Source organism: Salvelinus namaycush, chromosome 2 (genome assembly GCF_016432855.1).
Source record: "Salvelinus namaycush isolate Seneca chromosome 2, SaNama_1.0, whole genome shotgun sequence".
NCBI classification, from domain to species: domain Eukaryota; kingdom Metazoa; phylum Chordata; class Actinopteri; order Salmoniformes; family Salmonidae; genus Salvelinus; species Salvelinus namaycush.
This window is the reverse complement of record NC_052308.1, coordinates 48,805,602-48,824,795: the sequence shown is the minus strand read 5'-3', so window position 1 is coordinate 48,824,795 and position 19,194 is coordinate 48,805,602. Positions and strand designations below refer to the sequence as shown.

At 41.5% G+C, this 19,194-nt stretch overlaps 1 protein-coding gene across 1 annotated transcript; it reads left to right on the top strand.

Annotated features, from left to right (window-relative positions):
• The first annotated feature begins 6,282 nt into the window (after positions 1-6,282).
• LOC120064286 (Krueppel-like factor 15) lies at positions 6,283-18,982 on the top strand. Its single transcript, XM_039014745.1, has 3 exons — positions 6,283-6,445; positions 8,194-9,700; positions 18,691-18,982. Exons 2-3 carry the CDS (start codon positions 8,442-8,444, stop codon positions 18,854-18,856), a joined length of 1,425 nt encoding a protein of 474 aa, XP_038870673.1. The 5' UTR covers positions 6,283-6,445; positions 8,194-8,441; the 3' UTR covers positions 18,857-18,982.
• The last annotated feature ends 212 nt before the right edge of the window (positions 18,983-19,194 follow it).

Below are 19,194 nucleotides of genomic sequence, written 5' to 3'. Positions count from 1 at the left end.
CCTGTCGAATAGAATCGCATACAAAATATAGAAAATCAAAACTATAATTCACACCCAGTAGAAACAGTAGGGTTATTATGTGTAAAGTAGCCTAGTCTTGCATGGCAAGCCTTCAAAAAACTTGTCTCATTCACCATGGGAGATTGGGGTAAGTTGAGCGAAAGGAGTTGAGCTATCCTTGTTTCTAAGAAACCATACACAAAATGAATCGTTAAGACCAAATGTTTAGGAAGAGGTAATAATTTCAGAGTCTGTGAAGGAAGAAACTACATTGAAAAAGTGGTAAGAAAGTTAGGTCCATAAAACTGATTTTCACTGAGTAAAATTAATGTATTATGTTCAGAGGTTTCATGATGCTTGTGTCTAAACCAAAGTAGCTCATTTTAAGATTTCTCTAGACATCAGTTGGGGTCTCTATAAGCTTCAAAATGAGGTCCTAAACCTTGTAGCTGTGTGGGCTAATATAGTCAAAATGTTTGCCATGGGGTAAGTTGACCCAATTGTTGAGCCAATGGCAAGTTGAGCAAATTGAAGTGTTTTCTTCCCAGGTGTAATGCAAGGCATTATTGCTGGGATATGAGGTAACAACCTGGCCTGGCCTATGTTGGTATTAAGCCTGTGTTAAAAGATGCTTAAAATTATTAAAAGACAAAAAAAAAATGATTGTGATTGTGTTGAATTGTGTTTGGGAAATAAAGATAGACATAGTTTTAAAAAGGTAGTGTTAATATTTCATTCAGTACAAAAATGTGTAGGCGGCTTAACTGACCCTGTCCCATGGCTCAATTTACCCCATATCCGGGGTAAGTTGTGCCAAGAGACCACTTTTTTTGGACAAGCTCTGTTTTCAAAACTTTCATGTTTACATTAATTCTGATTATTTCAAGGGATACACAACACCCTGAAATATATGTAGATATCTTTGTTAGAAAGAATAGTATATTTCCCTTGACGGAGTGATGTTAAAAGTAAAAAAATGGCTCGAATTACCCCACTCTCCCCTTCGTGTTTAGTTACAGCCATTGTACAGTATCAGCGTGTCAAGATGAAGACCTTATATGACTGATACTTACTGTGTCTTGATGTTGGTGACAGCATCCCTAGAGTAGAAAGTGAATGCAAGTGACCACAATTAGGGTTGCTAAGACTGATAAATAGGGGACAGGTTTTTTCACACATTGCATGTCAACTATAAGTCAATCGAATACCCAGGCTATTCACAATGGTGAATGTGGTAACAAGTTAATTCTCTAAATTGTGAGTAACATCATAGGCTATTTTCTGTCCACATTCTAACAATGTAAGACATGTCTATAGTTTTGCCTAGTTGTTTTCATCAAGAGAATTTTACAATAATGTTTCATTTAAAACGGGCCTAAAGACCTTTCTCTTTAATAGGCAGGATTTCTGTTAATAGCGGTGCACCTTGGTATCCTTGTCCTTTATAGTGTCAGCTGTGTTCTTTGTGTCAGTTGCCCTGTCAATTTGTTTTCTATTTGGTTTTAATTTTATGCACTTTGAGATGATTCTGTATAATGAAAAGCTCTTCACAAATGTAATAAATTATTCTTATTATTTATGTTTCATAAAGTTTATCAACAATGTCGCCCATAAATCTAAAAATGGAGCCAAATTGGCTTGTTGTAACATACAAAATATTTTACAACCAACTTTATCTAATATTATGTCAGAGTAAAATACGGTTTTGTTTTGAACATCTTCCCTTACCTTCAATTAGATTCATCCCTTTACAGTATATTCTGCTGAAACACTTTGTCATATGAACATCTTGAGAGAGTTCTACCCTTTTTCTTCCGGGACTCGATTGTCCTAAGTTTGCGTTCTGTTGCCGTGGTAACATTATTGTTCAGAAGGTTCTATTTTCTTACCACTCGATGACGCTGTTTCCCAACATTCTACCCAGTCGTCAAACGCTTGTGTTCTATGCTACTGCATTTTATAAGACTGTCAGGGAATTTTGGAGTCAGATTGCTTAGCATCAAATTGCCCGGGAGGTCTCATTTGTTTACATTGGGCACGGAAGAATACTTGATAGGTTATTATAGCACAACTGACCATTTTGGGTATGAGCCAGACCACCACCGGTAATTCTATGATATTTGTACCCATATTTGCATAGTCCATGTGCTCCTCCATTAAGGCAAAAAAAATGTCTAAATTCAAATTTTTTAGAGTGAGAGGAATTATTTATATTTTCTCATGTGTTCAGTGAGGGTCAACAGTTTCTCAAGCTAAAGGTCTCTGCCAGTTGATCTGCTGCCCACAGCCTATACCCTAAAGAGGATTTGTGCAATCCCCTCTACACCTCACCTTATTGACACCCAGTGTACTGAAATGTCCTGGCTAACTCAGGATACTGTAGAGCGTGTTGTGATAATACTCAGATTATGCTAGCCAATCGATTTGTCTCTATTACATGGACCTGGTCCCTCCTGTCCATGTAATCTTTATCAATTTGATCTGAAACGCAAAACTGATCCTATATTAGCACTCTGACTGTTGAGACGCTTTATGATTTCGGGCCCTGATTACATTGATTAAGAGTTAAATTAGCAACATCTACTCTTGGAATTGTTAAGATTTTTGAAGGCATACAATTTTTTTTTATAGAAGTGGCAGTGGCTTAATTTCTCTACCTAAAACGTGTTTAATTGTGTTATGAGTAAAGTTTGAAGGGTTGTTCAAATCCTTACAAATGTTTCTGACAGGACTGGAGTTGTGCCATGATGGTCTTGTGTCAATAGTGGCCGACAAAAGTCAGACCGTCAGTCTAAAACTGGTGTTTTGTCAAAACTCACTCACTCACCCACACGCACAGTCTCATTTTTCTCCCCCTTAATTTAATCTCCAATAGATTTTAACATGAACTGGATGGTCAGTTATCATGGTCAAGTCATATTGTCAAAGTTGTTGTGAAGGTGGAAGAGGTATGTCTGTTATAAAAATATGTTCTGCCTTTTGGACACAAAGATCAACTGCTCAAGTTGTTCAGGCTTTGAACTTGTCCCATCTTGATTACTGTCCGGTAATATGGTCAGGCGCAGCAAAGAAAGACCTAGTAAAGCTGCATCTGGCTTAAAACAAAGCAGCACGCCTTGCTCTTAACTGCACACACAGAACTAACATCAACAACATGCATAATAGTTTGTCACGGTTGAGGGTTGAGGAGAACTGACTACTTCTCTTCTAGGCGTTTTAAGAAACATTTTTGTGTTGAAAATGCCTAACCACTTGTATAGTCTGTTTGCATACACTTCAAACAGACATACTGTACATACCCCACCAGACATGCCACTATGGGTTTCTTCACGGTACCCAAACCAAAGACAGATTTAATGAGTCACTCAGTTATGTATAGAGCCATGTCATTGTGGAATGCTCTGCCACCAGAGGTTACTCAGGCAAAATGCAAGTGTAGCTTTAAAAAACAAATAACAACCATATTGTGTCACAGCACCTCTCCTCTTTCTAAAGATCTACTTTAACTGTCCTGTATATAAGAATATGAATACTACTCGCTGTAAGCTATCAGTCACAGTTAGTAACCGTCAATGTATTTCTAAAGACAAAAAGGTTTCTATCTGGAACCTAAAAGGGTTCCTCAAAGGGTTCTTTGATAGAGAAAGCAGAGGAACCCTTTTGGAACCCTTTTGTGGATATGCAACAGTGTATATGCTGCAGGATGTGTGTCACTGTTTTAGCCCTAGATGGCTAGATATAGAATATAGTAATAGACTGTATGTTTTTGTTTCTTTGCTGTATGACTTTCTGTGTTTTATACTGGATCTGCTTCCTTGGCTATGGTCTGCCTTGACAAAGAGATTTTAGATCTCATTGGGATTCTTTGAATAAAGTAAAAACATATATTTAAAAAAAAAATGCATGTATCATTTCAACTTATTTGTCAACATATTAACACATACAGTATATGTCACTATGACATCTTGTCCACACCATGTATGTTAACACATGTGGCTACAGTTTTCCACAGTTATTCAATTGTACCATATCTTTTGGCCTATCATTAAGGATACAGTCAGTTTAACACATTAACCAACATTTTCTGGCTCCAAATATGATCGCTATCCGGTCCCTCAAGGGCCAGGAAGTAGGACAAAGGCAAAGCGACTAATCTGTGGCTCAACGCCTCTCTCGATCCCCCTCTGCATCCCTCCGGGGTAACATCCATTAGGGCAGAAAACCTTTTAAAACGTTTTGCAGTGGAAAGCAAAAATTATAATTTCTTAGGTAATCTCCCTGTTTCAATTATGTTGCAGTCCTTTGACGCCTAATGAACACAGCCCAGGTCTAATCCAGGGAGTGACCCGGAGCGGGATGACGACCACAACAGGTCTCCCAGCTATTTGATGTGCGCATTAGAAGGTCAGAGCAGGTCAGCCATAGCCTGCTGTTTGCCTTCCAGACAGACCAGACAGGCTGGCACGTTGTACAACATGGTATTACATTCACACTAATACATTCCTACCAGCCAGACCCCCGCTGACAGACTGTGACAGTGGTCAGGTCCCATACTGTGCACTTGAGCTGATGAGGGAGAGAGAGTGGTACTGGTAGTGATGTCAATTGGCCTCAGGCGATAGACTACAGTACAGAATGATATACTGTATAGAAATATATTAATGTAGAAGAAATATATACTGTAGAAATATTTTCATGTTGAAGAATAGACACTGTGGTTATTAACTGCTTATTCAAATATATGTTGGTTGTTATTTCCTCCCAAAAAAAGGGATAATGAAGTATATATTCCACCTTTCAGGTAATACGTGTGATGCACTGTATTCTATCCTCTACCAGCAATATATCAACGGCAAGAAAAAGCAAATGCGTAATTTTCAGGATCACAACGATATTGTTGGGGAATTTCTTACAAAGGGACACTCAAAGTCAATCTTATATGAACCATTGTTTATTGTCAGAGCGCTGGAGAGGTTCCAACAAACTTAATGCACCATAGTGTGTCAGAATCTCTGCTGCAGCCGTCCCAGCAGTTGTCTTATATACGTCTATACACAGACAAATTATATTTGCATGATTTAGCAAAATTATATCATCATTACAGTTTTGTTTCAGTCATGTGACCGACCAATACTGGTTCATAACATGTGACCAATACCTCACAAGGCTTTTTCTCTCTAAGCTGAGACCTTGAAACTGAGATATCTTTCGTTCTCAAAACAAGGTCTGGGCGTACTGCCAAATTGCAGATACTGATAAGTGAGGATTTGTTCAATCAGTCCCTTGCATGAACACAGAAATTGGTTATTAGAACAGCACATGAATAGAACACAGAAATTAGTTATAAGAAAAGCACAGGCATAACATTTCTATCTATTTTCACTCTCCTCTGCCAATCATGCGGATACAGCCACCAGTTTCCCAGGATAACTCGCTTCCGCCATGTGTTTCTCTCAGAATGCTGAAGTGACTGAAAAAAATAAACAGGCACGTTCAAGAGCATTCTAATGGTTTTTAAACACTTCCTGTCTGAGTACGCCTGGCTGCACTGGTTAGCCTACATTCTTCCTGAGTGTGGGTTCCTCTCTTTGTAACTGAACTTGAATCATGTTTGTTCAAGGATGGGTGTCTAGAAGTACAGGACATACTGCTGTGTATGATGTTAGTCAAGTTCATTCACTATCTAAGAACTACACAGTAGTAGTGTTCAGTGTTTTGCTGCATCAAAATTGCATGGACAGAGAGGATGATTGTAACACTGTAATAACAGTAGGCTATATTGTAATAACGTTATACAAAATATTCAGTCTTTCCAACAGTTTCATAGCCTACATAATGAGAACACTGTGTTGTGAACTTCTTTTGAGGAAAGCAAAATGCTTCCATTGAAATGTGTTCAAATGAACTCAAATAAACTCCCAAGAATTGACTATTTTCACAGCCATATCCAATATCCATCCATGATCAATTATTATTTTTCTTTCTATTGGGAGTCATATGAGACTCCGGTAAATAGGCTACATTGTTCAACATCCCCAGTCTCCTTTTACCGCAACAGTTATCTGCTCTTCAGGCGATGGGTAATAAGCATGAGAGGAAAACTAGGAAATTACTGTCTTCCTTTACTAAACATCCCACATGTAGGCGCTCACATCCTGATTGACATATTCAGAGACCAGCCTCCACGTACTGTTGGCCAATAGCGGCGCAGAGCTGGGTCGAGCCTTCAGATCCAACCTCTTATTTTAACTCATATAACACACACACCAGCAGTCATGTGACGGCAATATAGTACAACTCTGCCTCGCCGCTCGTCAGTCTGAACGGTGCTGCATGGCAAGTCTCAAGGGCAAGGCATGCATTAGAGAGAGATTCCCCAACGAATGCAAAGGAAAAGTAAATACATTGGAATTAAACAGGGATTTGTACATGCTTGATGAATAAGGTAAGATCAGATATTTATTTTTTTCCTCATCTTTTCCTTGGGAATATGTTCTGCAAGAGATATTGGGCGTGCGTTTCTACTCCAGCCTACCACCATATGCCGCAGCACACTGCTGGACAAAAACATGTTGACGTTGGAACGTAGGAGCTGCGCTTTCTTACGCGTTCTATAGCTTTTGGGATAGGCAAAAGATGTGCTCGTTTGCTTCAAAACTATAATAAATCTGTAGATTATGAGTTATGATCATATGAGACAAGCAAATGTTTAAAAATGTGTTTTTTATGTCAATAGTAGTTTGAGAGGTAATTGATTTTCAATTGATTTACATTTCATTGAAATGTAGGCCTATAAGCTTATTTTTGTTAAATCTTGTTTTATACGTTTCTTATTAGTATGTTGTAATTATACAGTGTTTATTATTGAAATAGCACGTAATTGCATGAATATAATTTGCACATGCGGCTTTACTAGGCAATACCAGTGGTGTCCTGTCAAACATATGGCCTGCTGGCCGGATTCAGCCTGCAAGTGGGTTCAATCCGGGTCCAAACACAATATATTTTAAAATGACTAAAACCAAATCGAAACTGTGTAAAAAAGATAATGGACTTACATCCATACAGTTTCTTGACTGTGTCTAGCTTATAATCACTGAAATGAAAGCTACAGTCAGGGAGCATCAACAATTCCAAAAACGATGAATAAAAGACCGTTTTTGGCAAATTCTGACTGCAAGGAAATATAACACATTTTCAAGGCTGCCCCCCTGGACCTCATTAAAGACTGAATGAGGCCCCGGGGCAAAATTAGTTTGACACCCCTGAGAGATTATAAAAGCATTAATGTATCTAGGTGAACAATATCTACATGGTCAAGCAGAACAGATGAATGGAGCAATTATGCACTGGATATGTCGCAATAATTGTGTGTCATCCCAATTCAAGTGAATTTCCAGTAATTGGAGTTGATTTATTGCGTTTTGCATGTTCTGTAAGTAGCTTGCAGGTGATTTGTGTACTATTTGGATTGCTCAGTGCTCTTGGCTGCCCCACACAGTGCTTTATGTTAATCCTTTGACAGTTCCATTGGTGGGTTACTGTCGGTCACTGAGCCAAGAGCCCAGAGAAGGCGAGGGTGAAACATCCATGCTCAGCTTTGCCTTTTCTTGACAGTGTTGCAAGTTACAAATGAGTTACAAATTAAAATAAAGAAAATCCTTGCAACGTTTAGAACTAAACAATTAGAATAATTCAATATAGTAAAACATTTGTTCAAATGAAAGAATATCCAATAAATTCATTCAATAAATAAAATGCACTAAAAACCTATTTAAATGTAAATGTGTGAGATAAAAGTGTGCTTTGTCAGGAATAATTTACATTGCGTGGTGTCATCAAGTTATTTTAAATGATGTTTACTCCTGAAATACAAGTAAAGGAAGGTGATAGCCAATAGCCGCATAGCTCTCTGGAAGTCACTTCATCTCTCACGACAACCGCTTCATCTCACGCCAACCGCGATCGAACTCGAAATGGAAACATGCACAGCATTCCATATTTTTCATGTGCAGGCTAGTAACTGAGTGGCTGAAGATAATTTGGTTCACAGATGGTGCATTGGAGATTCATGACTTGTGATTAGGTCTTGGCTATCTGTTATTTTCCCTGTAGGCTCTTGTCTGTTATTACAGTGAAAATCCGTTTAGTAACCTTCTCTCTCTTCTTATCTGCTTATTTATGTTTGTCTAGATATACAGTATCTGGGCTGGAAACCTTGGAATTTAAGACTTTTTCTACCCAAGCTTTTTTTATCTTGAGAGAGAACAACAGGTGTTCTCTATCTCTCTGCGAAGCACGACCTTGCTGTGGTAACCCGTTCGTGGGTTTATTTGGTCCCAGTCTCCCGGCAACAAGAGGAATAACCCTAACAAACTGCTGTATCAGAAAGACAAATTTCAACACAAAGTGGGAGACATTCTCTTGGCCCCTAGCCAGGAATGGTGGATAACTTCCTAGTGAGCGGCGAGGACACTTTTTTACCGTACGGTGGCTCCCCACCGGCATACCGCCTGTTGGACATGGTGACGGACGGGGGGACCTACCATGTGATGCCTTCGCCCTTCTCCGAGGATGACCTGAGCGAGTCGTCCAGCCCTCGCTCCTGCTCCAGCCCCGACTCCCAAGTGCTCAGTTCCAGCTATGGCAGCAGCTCCAGTGCCGAAAGTTCAGACAGCATCCTGGACCTTCTGCTGTCCCAGACCTCCCTAGGCGGGGCAGGGACCGGGGCGGCCATCCCCATGTCACTGCCCACCTTTCTGTGGGACTCACAGAGGGACGCGCCATCCCACCCCCACCCAGAGGCCTTGAAGGAGGAGAGCGTGGACTTCCCGGTCTGGTCCTTAGTGGACATGGAGGAGCCGTCCTTCCAGCCCACCTTAGAGGAGATAGAGGAGTTCCTGGAGGAGAACATGGAGGTGGTGTCGTCCATGAAGCAGGAGGCCCAGGAGGGGGCGCTGGGGCTGGGCCTGGAGGAGATCTTAGGGCTGGGGGTGGGACTGGAGGTGTACAGGGAGTCCTCATCCCCGGGGCCAAGGTTGGAGCCAGAGGCCAAGCATTCAGACCAAACTGTGCCGACCGCAAATGCTACCACCGTCACCGAGACCAAAAGCACACCAGCCACATCGTCACAGGAGTACAACGAAGGCCCGCACAATGACGTGTTCAAGAGTGGTTCATTATCCAGCAGGCCAGGATCAACACAGAGCTGTGCAAATGGTGGCAGCGCTGGAATGCCGGTCATCCTGCAGATCCAGCCCATTCAGATCAAACAGGAACCTGGTGCCACGGTTCCTCCTCCTCCTCCCACAATTGTCCAGCCTCCTCCTCAGTCGGCATCAGACATAAAAATTGCCCAGCTGCTGGTCAACATCCAGGGGCATACCTTCGCCCTGGTGCCCCAGCTGCTTCCCTCCACCAGCCTCAACATCTCCTCTAAGTTTGTGCGCATCGCACCGGTGCCCATCGCTGCCAAGCCCCTGGGCCTCGGTGAGGTGGCGGTCGGGGGCCAGGGCCATGGGCTGCTGGTGGGGGGTCAGAAGTTTCAGAAGAACCCGGTGGCGGACCTTATCAAAATGCATAAATGCACTTTTCCCGGCTGCACCAAGATGTACACCAAGAGCAGCCACCTGAAGGCCCACCTGAGGAGACACACGGGGGAGAAGCCCTTTGCCTGCACCTGGCCGGGCTGTGGATGGAGGTGAGTGGGTGCTCACTGACAATGATGATGATGTATTACTTTATGATTATGATGATGATGATGATGATCATGATTTATTACTTTATGGATTTTCTATGTCAAAAAGCTTCCGGACATTCAACGTAGTAGGCATACCTCTAGCAAGCTTCCACTGTTGACCACATAACGTGATCATTCTTCCCAATATATCGAAATAGATCATCTCAACACACTCACTATCATAATTGTATTCAGCAGGTGTCAAGGTTTTGAAGCTCAAGAATTTAAGACGTCTTTATCTCGAGAGATTTGATCAACGTTGCTTTATGGTTATGGCAGGTTGTTTAAAGAATGCTTAGGGGGTTTTGAGTGAGAGACCAGTCAGTGAACACATGCTATCACAATCATGTTTGAGATATGGATTATACCCTATTGTTACCGTAAGGCCTTTCTGGACGCAGTGAGGTAATTATATGTCTGTCCACTATACAGTACACGCTGGGTGTCATGTTCCTCAATGGAAGGAAGCCTTTGCACCACAGACCGTGACTGGCACCCGAATTGACCTGTCTGATGAGGTCATCAATTAGCCCCAGCGAGGGGCTTAACGTGAGACTTTACAGGATCCACAGGCTCCATTACTTATTAGTAGAGGCTCATTCTCTCGCAGCACCAAGCTATCTGTTGAGGCTCAGTGTTCATGGCGCTAAACATGGAATTGAGTTGCTTGTTTCCTTATGGCTATTTGGCTGTCACTCAACATGCTATTCCTTTATTGCAGTACCACAATTCATTCACCACAGTAGCAGTGCTGTGAATCATTATATATGTCTAGCACTAAGTGATACTTCCCCTTGTGGAATAGTTGGATACCACTTAAAAGGAAGAAAAAGTCTTCAATAAAGGAACGCATTTGACCTGCAGTACAGCCAACCATGGTCATCTACAGTATAGTCAGAAAATAGAAAGCAAGGAAGAAATGCATATCAAATCATTGTTTGCCTTCTTTCTCTTCTCCTCATCTGCTTTTCCAGAGCTCTTGCAGTCTTAATGGCTGTCAGGCTGTGTTCAAAGTGTTAATTGGAGGGTTGTCAAGCGATATTAACATGTTCCCTCAGATTCACACTTTTTTTCAGGCAGAGAGATATCTGGGATATGTGAGAATGGCGGGGGTGTCATATTTCTGCTGGTGTAAATTAAAACTGAGCCGAAGCATGTGGGTCGAGGTCACATGGGCGCAACTCGGGCGCCTCCTGTTCTGACTCGACAGCTGTGCAGGATTGTGCATGAGTGTGTGTGTGTGTGTGTGTGTGTGTGTGTGTGTGTGTGTGTGTGTGTGTGTGTGTGTGTGTGTGTGTGTGTGTGTGTGTGTGTGTGTGTGTGTGTGTGTGTGTGTGTGTGTGTGTGTGTGTGAGAATAAGTGTATGCGTGTGCGCGAACGTGTGTGATTGACTGTGTGACTCTTGTCCCTCAGTACAACTGGCTGATTTCCTGAGGACACAGGGTCAGGTGGAGAGAGTGACAGTATCGGGTGAAATTGGCTTTCTAAGCCAGGGGAAATGTTATCCATATGCCCTACACAGACCTCACTAAGTACAGGTGGCTAGAAGAGCAGGGACAAGCCAACACATGGGCAAAGTAGAGATCTGTTAGTGGTGTGTGTGTGAGTGAGTGAGTGTATGTGTGTGTAACAGAGTGCATTCTGGTATGCCCTGACCAGGGATCGAACTAGCAACCTTCTATACAACATCACACGCAATTCAACCATTTTAGCCATTAGAGCAAAATACTAGTTTGTCACTGTGTGAGCGACAGTTGCCTTTAGATCTCATGGAAGGTGTGATGTCACCAATGTATTCCAGTCAACATCCTACAGATGACTTTGACATCCACTACACGTACAGTACGTGTGTATGTGTTTATACATGTATGTCAACACGCTCCATACAGCATATAGGTTTGTAGTGCTGGTAGTGCTTTTTGAGGTTGGTGTGGTTACGGTTAGATTGTAAAAAAATAATCACGGTTTTCTATTTCGGGTTTCAATCATTTCTTTATGTAGGTTGAATGCTGTAACAACACAGAATAAAACAATTAATATATCATAAGTCCCATGATGGTAGTGACTGCATATTATACTGCTCACTTATTAACCATAATTTATTCATATTATTTTTATAAAATATTTTAGCTGTTGTGTAAATTACATTTGTTTTATTTGATGACTTTATTTAATTCCAAATCATCATCTCATCTCTATAAAGCTGCTGCCTGTGCTCTCTGACAAAATCACTATTTTAGTAGTTCTTCAAGGTTAATAAGGCATACATTAATGACTGCTGAATACCAACTATCAATCACTTAGATCATCATTTTTCTTCAGGTAGAGATACCTCGCGAAGCAACTGCTCTCTATCCCTCTCAATCGCACGTTCTTCTGTCTCTTCCCTGCCTCCCCCTCTCCATGACCGGCCCACACAGACCGGAAAAGTAGGCGCGCACAATAGGTTGTCATTGTAGTTAATTACCAAGTTTTCTGCGTTAAACTTTGTAGAATATTGGCCTGTTGGAAACTACAACTCCCTACTACATCGCACAGTTCAGGCTTGATCTGATTTCTCTCTAGAGAAACTGCGCATTGGGCTCGCAGAAAAAAACGAATTAAATGGAATTCAAATAATTTAACCGATGCCGGTCAATTAGTTGTTAAAAAAATGAAAAATAACAATCATTTTGGTTAATCGCTCAGCACTATTAGTTTGTATTGTATTTTTTTTATTTTTATTTTTTACATTTTAGTTATTTAGCAGACGCTCTTATCCAGAGCAACTAGGGTAAAATACCTTGCTCAAGTGGATATCAACAGATTTTTCAACTAGTCAGCTTGGGATTTGAACCAGCAACCTTTCGCTTACTGGCCCAATTTGCTTAACCACTAGGCTACCTGCCTCATTCCCTCCCTTATATGCTCAATCGTTCATGGACTGCAGTCCACTTCTTCTCCTCTAGCACACACTGAGCAATCTATATTCCTGAAAAGGGTACTGCATCAGTCAATTTATTTATGTTGACTTTGGCACCAACTTGGCAACCTGCCAGTGGCCGTGTATTTGTAATGCTGCAAGTCTGTTCCAGTAGATGAGCTCGGCTGCAGCAGAAATCTCTCTAGTAGTTATCCAGGCGATGCATCTCGGCCCAACAAAAGAGGTCTTGTCTGGATACAAGAGACAGGATTTAGTTAGAGTGGAGGCAAGACGGTGGGTTGGATGAGGGGGGGGGTATAGAGAGAGAGAGAGGGAGATATATAGAGAGAGAGTGGGCGAGTGAGAAAGGATAAAGAGAGTGAGAGGGAGAAAGAAGGAAGAGCAAGAAAGAGAGAGAGTGTGTATGAGTGAGGGGCCTGTTTTGTGTGAGGGGCCTGTTTTGCACACAATCGGGCTGAGGGAAACTGGTGTGGAAGTGAGACGAACAAAGGCTAAGCACTGAATAGTTACCATGACTGTGTGATAGGAACGTCTAGGCTGGCAGTCTGCTTGAAAAGGGAGAAGGATCGGGGTGAGGTTTCTGTGCTAAGGCTGAGACTTTTACAGTTGGACAGGGGGACATGCATGCATACACTCTTAGAAAAAAAGAGTTCCAAACGGGTTCTTTGGCTGTCCGCATAGGAGAACCTTTTGGGTTCCATGTAGAACCATCTGTGTGAAAGGGTTTTACATTAAACCCGAAAGGGTTCTACCTGGAACCAAAAGGGGTTCTTCAAAAGGTTATCCTATGGGGACAGCCGAAGAACCCTTTTAGGTTTTAGGTAGCACATTTCTTTTCTAAGAGTGTACAGACACACGTGCAAACAGGTAAGGGAACGTTGTGAGCACACACAAACACATACACACACCCATGCATGCACACCGACAGAATACACCCTTACGTACACATAGTCTCGCAGTGTTTCTCTCTTTCTCCCTCTCTTTGTCTTATATGTCTTATATGTGTACACACGCGCACAGAAAAATCGAAATAAACCTCCCCATATTTTCTCTGGAGCTGACATTGATATCATAGCATCACAAGGCCAGGGGCACACACACTCCACACTCTGTTATTCCACTGCTTTCAGTCAGTCAGTCAAGTCAGTCAGAGGAACGAAGCAGGGGGACTCCCTGGGTAGGTAGGGGGTGGGTTTTTCTCAGAGTAGTGTGCCCACACACGAGGCACGAGGGGCCGGTTGTGCAGGAAGGGGCCAGAATGATTTACGACCTTACTGTACACACAACTATTCTCTAGCCACGACCATTGGCAGTACTACTGTAGTAGAGCTTGTGAAATTTTGTGTTCTAAATGTATGCTCTAGATTCATACTCTTGTATTATTACCCTGTTTTTAAAAACAAATAATATTATTTTATTATCAGACTGAGCCCTTATTTGAGAGTCACGACAATAGGCCTTCTGTAGTGGCCTATTTAGTGTCCTACTAAGCTAGCTATCTGAGCCCAAACCTCTTTTCTCCTCATGGTGTGGGGACTCATGTTTTATGTGTTTGTGTGACAGATAGTAAAGTGGGTTTTATTCGACTCTTTGAGCATTGCTGCTTAATTACAGGCTCGAGATTGTATCAATTCATCATCATGTCAGCTCTGGCTGTAACATCTGTGAGACTGACAGAGCTAGGCTTGGGAGAGATTGCTGCGAGGCCAATAGTTGTCATGCCTTAACCTTGATCATGTGTTTCAAACTGGCGCTAACTAGTTAACACTGCCACATAGCATTGCTTTAAGCATATAGCCATGTACTATTGTACGAAAGCTCTAACTATTTAGCATTTCCTAATAGGATTTCTCCAGGGTTTATCCTTGGGTTTTAAGCTAGCGCTAACTAGCTAGCGATGATCTTCATAGCACTGGTAAGGTCATGTGTTTAAATGAAGATAGCATGAACCTTTTTGCATTGCCTTTGCACCCCCCTCCCCAAAAATGTTTTCATCTGACCCTCCCCTTCTACTGTAAAATAGCACCCTCCCCCCTCATAAAGTTAACTCAAAATAATGTTTGCGACCACAAATAACAAGCAACCCTGTATATATAAACGTGGGTATCAACATTGCCACTTCAGCATGCTTTTGTGGAACAGTCAATGCCATGCAGGTGCTACGGGCCAGAAGGTTGAGGGTTCACCGACCACCACAGGCGAGCTCGCTCTCCCTGCCTGTTTCATTACAATGCAATCAGAGCTGGCTGCAAACAATGATCAGCTAGTGGGGAATCAGATTTTCAACATTTTGAGTCTATATTTATAATTATATACAATATATGCAACAGATTTTCCACCAAAAGGTTTCTGTGCCAATGCACCACACAACCAATAAACAAAACATACCGACTTCGGGCACTTCAATATCATGGTTTGCTTTTTTTAACACCACAATAAATAGACTATGTCAATCTCGGCAAACAGAAAATACATCCCTCCCTTACCCAGTATTGAGGGCTTGTCATTAAACTTTTTGGTGTTTTGTAACAGATGTATGTTTCTAGTCATCAATTGGCGACTGCACAGTTTGGATTGATTGATTTTATTTGTCAGATAAAAAAATACATACAGGACCAATCAAAGGTTTGGACACACCTACTCATTCAAGGGTTTTTCTTTATTTGGATTGTTTTCTACATTGTACAGTAATAGTGAAGACATCAAAACTATGAAATAACACATATGGAATCATGTAATAACCAAAAAAGTGTTAAACAACATTGATTTCAGATTCTTCAAAGTAGCCACCCTTTGCCCTGACCTAGTTAAATAAAGGTTAAATTAAATTAAATGTAAAAAATGACAGCTTTGCACACTCTTGGCGTTCTCTCAACCAGCTTCACCTGAAATGCTTTTCCAACAGTCTTGAAGGAGTTCCCACATATGCTGAGCGCTTGTTGGCTGCTTTTCCTTCACTCTGCGGTCGAACTCATACCAAACCATCTCAATTGGGTTGAGGTCAGATGATTGTCGAGGCCAGGTCAGCACTCCATCACTCCTTCTTGGCCTTATCCAGCCTGTAGGTGTGTTGGTTCATTGTCCTGTTGAAAAACAAGTGATAGTCCCACTAAGCGCAAACCAGATGGGATGGTGTATTGCTGCAGAATGCTGTGGTAGCCATGCTGGTTAAGTGTGCCTTGAATTCTAAATAAATCACAGACAGTGTCACCAGCAAAGCACTCCCACACCATCACACCTCCTCCTCAATGCTTCACGGTGGGAACCACACATGTGGAGATCATCTGTTCACCCACACCGCGTCTCACAAAGACACGGCGGTTGGAACCAAAAATCTCACATTTTGACTCATCAGACCAAAGGACAGATTTCCACTGGTCTAATGTCCATTGCTTGTGTTTCTTGGCCCAAGCAAGTCTCTTCTTCTTATTGGTGTCCTTTAGTAGTGGTTTATTTGCAACAATTGGACCATGAAGGCCTGATTCATGCAGTCTCCTCTGAACAGTTGATGTTGAGATGTGTCTGTTTCTTGAACTTGAGCAATTTCTGAGGCTGGTAACTCTAATGAACTTATCCTCTGCAGAAGAGGTAACTCTGGGTCTTCCTTTCCTGTGGTGGTCCTCATGAGAGCCAGTTTTATCATAGCGCTTCATAAAGTTCTTGACATTTTCAGGATTGACTGACTTTCATGTCTTAAAGTAATGATGGACTGTTTTTTCTCATTGCTTATTTGAGCTGTTCTTGCTATAATATATACTTGGTCTTTTACCAAATAGGGCTATCTTCTGTAAACCACCCCTACCTTGTCACAACAGAACTGGTTGGCTCAAACACATTAAGAAGGAAAAAAAATCCACAAATTAACTTTAAACAAGGCACACCTGTTAATTGCAATGCATTCCAGGTGACTACCTCATGAAGATGGTTGAGAGAATGCCAAGAGTGTGCAAAGCTGTCATCAATGCAAAGGGTGGCTACTTTGAAGAATCTCAGATATAAAATCCATTTAGATTTTTTTTTTGGTTACTACATGATTCCATATGTGTTATTTCATAGTTTTGATGTCTTCACTATTATTCTACAATGTAGAAAATAGTAAAATAAACAAAAACCCTTGAATCAGTAGATGTGCCCAAACAGTATATACCAAAATATGTTTTAAGGTGACCGGGATTGCACAATAAAGTCTGGGACTTATTTTCATTGTGGTCCCTATTTTTTTACATGAATACATACACAATTACATAGATACAGACATATTACAGAGATAGAGACGGAAAAAATGTTCAACCTCCATATGAATATGAGGGGGGAGTATAAATACAATTCTTACAAGCTTGTTTGGCTGGTAGCTTATTTTTTTTAATGTTTGGGGCTGCTGGTGAACTATGATGTGCAGGCATAATCAAAGTGATACTTGACTGGCGCACTTGCCAGAGTCTCTAGGATGTCTATAGCTAGGTTTCCATCCAATTGGCGACAGATTTTCATATGAATATTCGGAAATCTTCATGAAAAACAATATGCTATTTCAGTTTCCTTTTGGAAAATTTGGCGTCAGACAACATGACAAAGATGATTTGAATCTACCAGACTTTTGAGAAAAGTAATGGACACCCATATGCTTTCAGATCCAACCTAGCGCAGCCAGCGCCATCAATAAATGAGGGATTTTGGCCAAATGAGCCACATTTAAAAACAGCCTATAACAAATTACAAAAACACTATTCTTTGTGTTTCAATGTGTAGCATACGCAAAACTTTATAGCCTATATATTTTTTTTTGGGGGGGGGTGCTCCTTTCCTAAAGCAATAATTGTCCCCCTCACGGTTCAGCTATCAGAGATTTGAGCACTAAATGTATCAGGTTATTGCATGCGTAGACCTTTAGGCTTAGGTGTTCACTGTATGATATTCATATTTTAATAATTTTATATATGTAGCCTATATAAAAGAAGAGAAGCTTAGGCCTAACCCCAGAGAGATAGAGATATGCCGGTGGCATGCTACGACAGTGACATATATTTATTTATGTCAGATGGCTACTGCGTCTGATATAGACGTACAGAAGGAGGGTAATTCGTACATTTCTGATCCAAATATTTTGTATAAAGACAAGCATTATATTGTCAGATTATAGGAGTTACTCTTGTAGGCCTCTTCCTCATTTCAAGTTCAGCTGTCGGAGTCAGTTGCCTTCATGTCATAGGCCTGCAGTAGTTAAAGCTTAGTAATAGCCACACCATACCAAATCTTCACAGATGTTTTATTAGGGTAATATCAAAAGTAAGTCAAGCCATTGTTTATAGGGAAAATACAAGCAGAAGAGTGATTGAAAACCAGGGGAAAAAAACGCACCTCCCTCCCCTCTGCACAATAAAATAAAATAAAAAACCTCCCTAAAGCAAAAAAATAAGTTGGACATCCCTCCCCTATTTTGGACCACCCCTCCCCCCTAGTAAATTTCGATCTGTCCCTTAGCTTAGCCTAGCCATGTGTTTTAAGCTAATTATTTAGCATTGCTAGCATTACTTTAGGGTTCATCCATGTGCTTTAAGCTAGCTATACTGTAACTATTCAGCAATGACATATAGTCTGGTGGCCTTTGTCAGGGATGTTACATAACTAGCGAGGCTTGGTGAGATGCAGTAGGTCTTGCAAGAAAAGGGAGATGCCCAGATTTACTGCAAAATAACACATTGGTTCAAGCAGACGTGGTGTAGCCAATCACTTATTATGGTATACACTGCCCCAAGACTGCCAAAGTCAAAACATGTCGAGCTACTTGCTGTAAAATTACTTTTACCATCATGACTGTACACACATCTGTATATCCTACCATTTCGGAATCACTGTCGCAAACATTTGACAATAATATGGAATGAAACTAAAACCAAATTCTCTTGTCTGTACTATGTCAAGAAATATTATAAATGTTTTTTTCTTATCATGTTATGTAAACAATAATGTTTTGTTCTTTTCTAAAATGATTGACATCTCTCTCCTATCTGTGTGTGTCTCTCCCAGATTCTCACGGTCGGATGAGCTGTCGCGGCACCGGCGGTCCCACTCAGGGGTCAAACCCTACCAGTGTCCTGTGTGTGAGAAGAAATTTGCCCGCAGTGACCATCTATCAAAACACATCAAAGTCCATCGCTTTCCGCGAAACCGGACGCTGCGCACAGCAAACTGACCCCATCCGGATCACTCTTCAATGGACATAGACCAAGGGAGCACGGAATGTGTGTGTGTGTGTGTGTGTGTGTGTGTGTGTGTGTGTGTGTGTGTGTGTGTGTGTGTGTGTGTGTGTGTGTGTGTGTGTGTGTGTGTGTGTGTGTGTGTGTGTGTGTGTGTGTGTGTGTGAGGTGTGGTGTGGTATGAGTTATGGAGGGTGTGAGAGAGAGACAGAGAGAGAGAGAGAGAGAGAGAGAGAGAGAGAGAGAGAGAGAGAGAGAGAGAGAGAGAGAGAGAGAGAGAGAGAGAGAGAGATGGAAACAGAAGGTTTATGTGTGTGTGCCTTGCCTTTTAGAG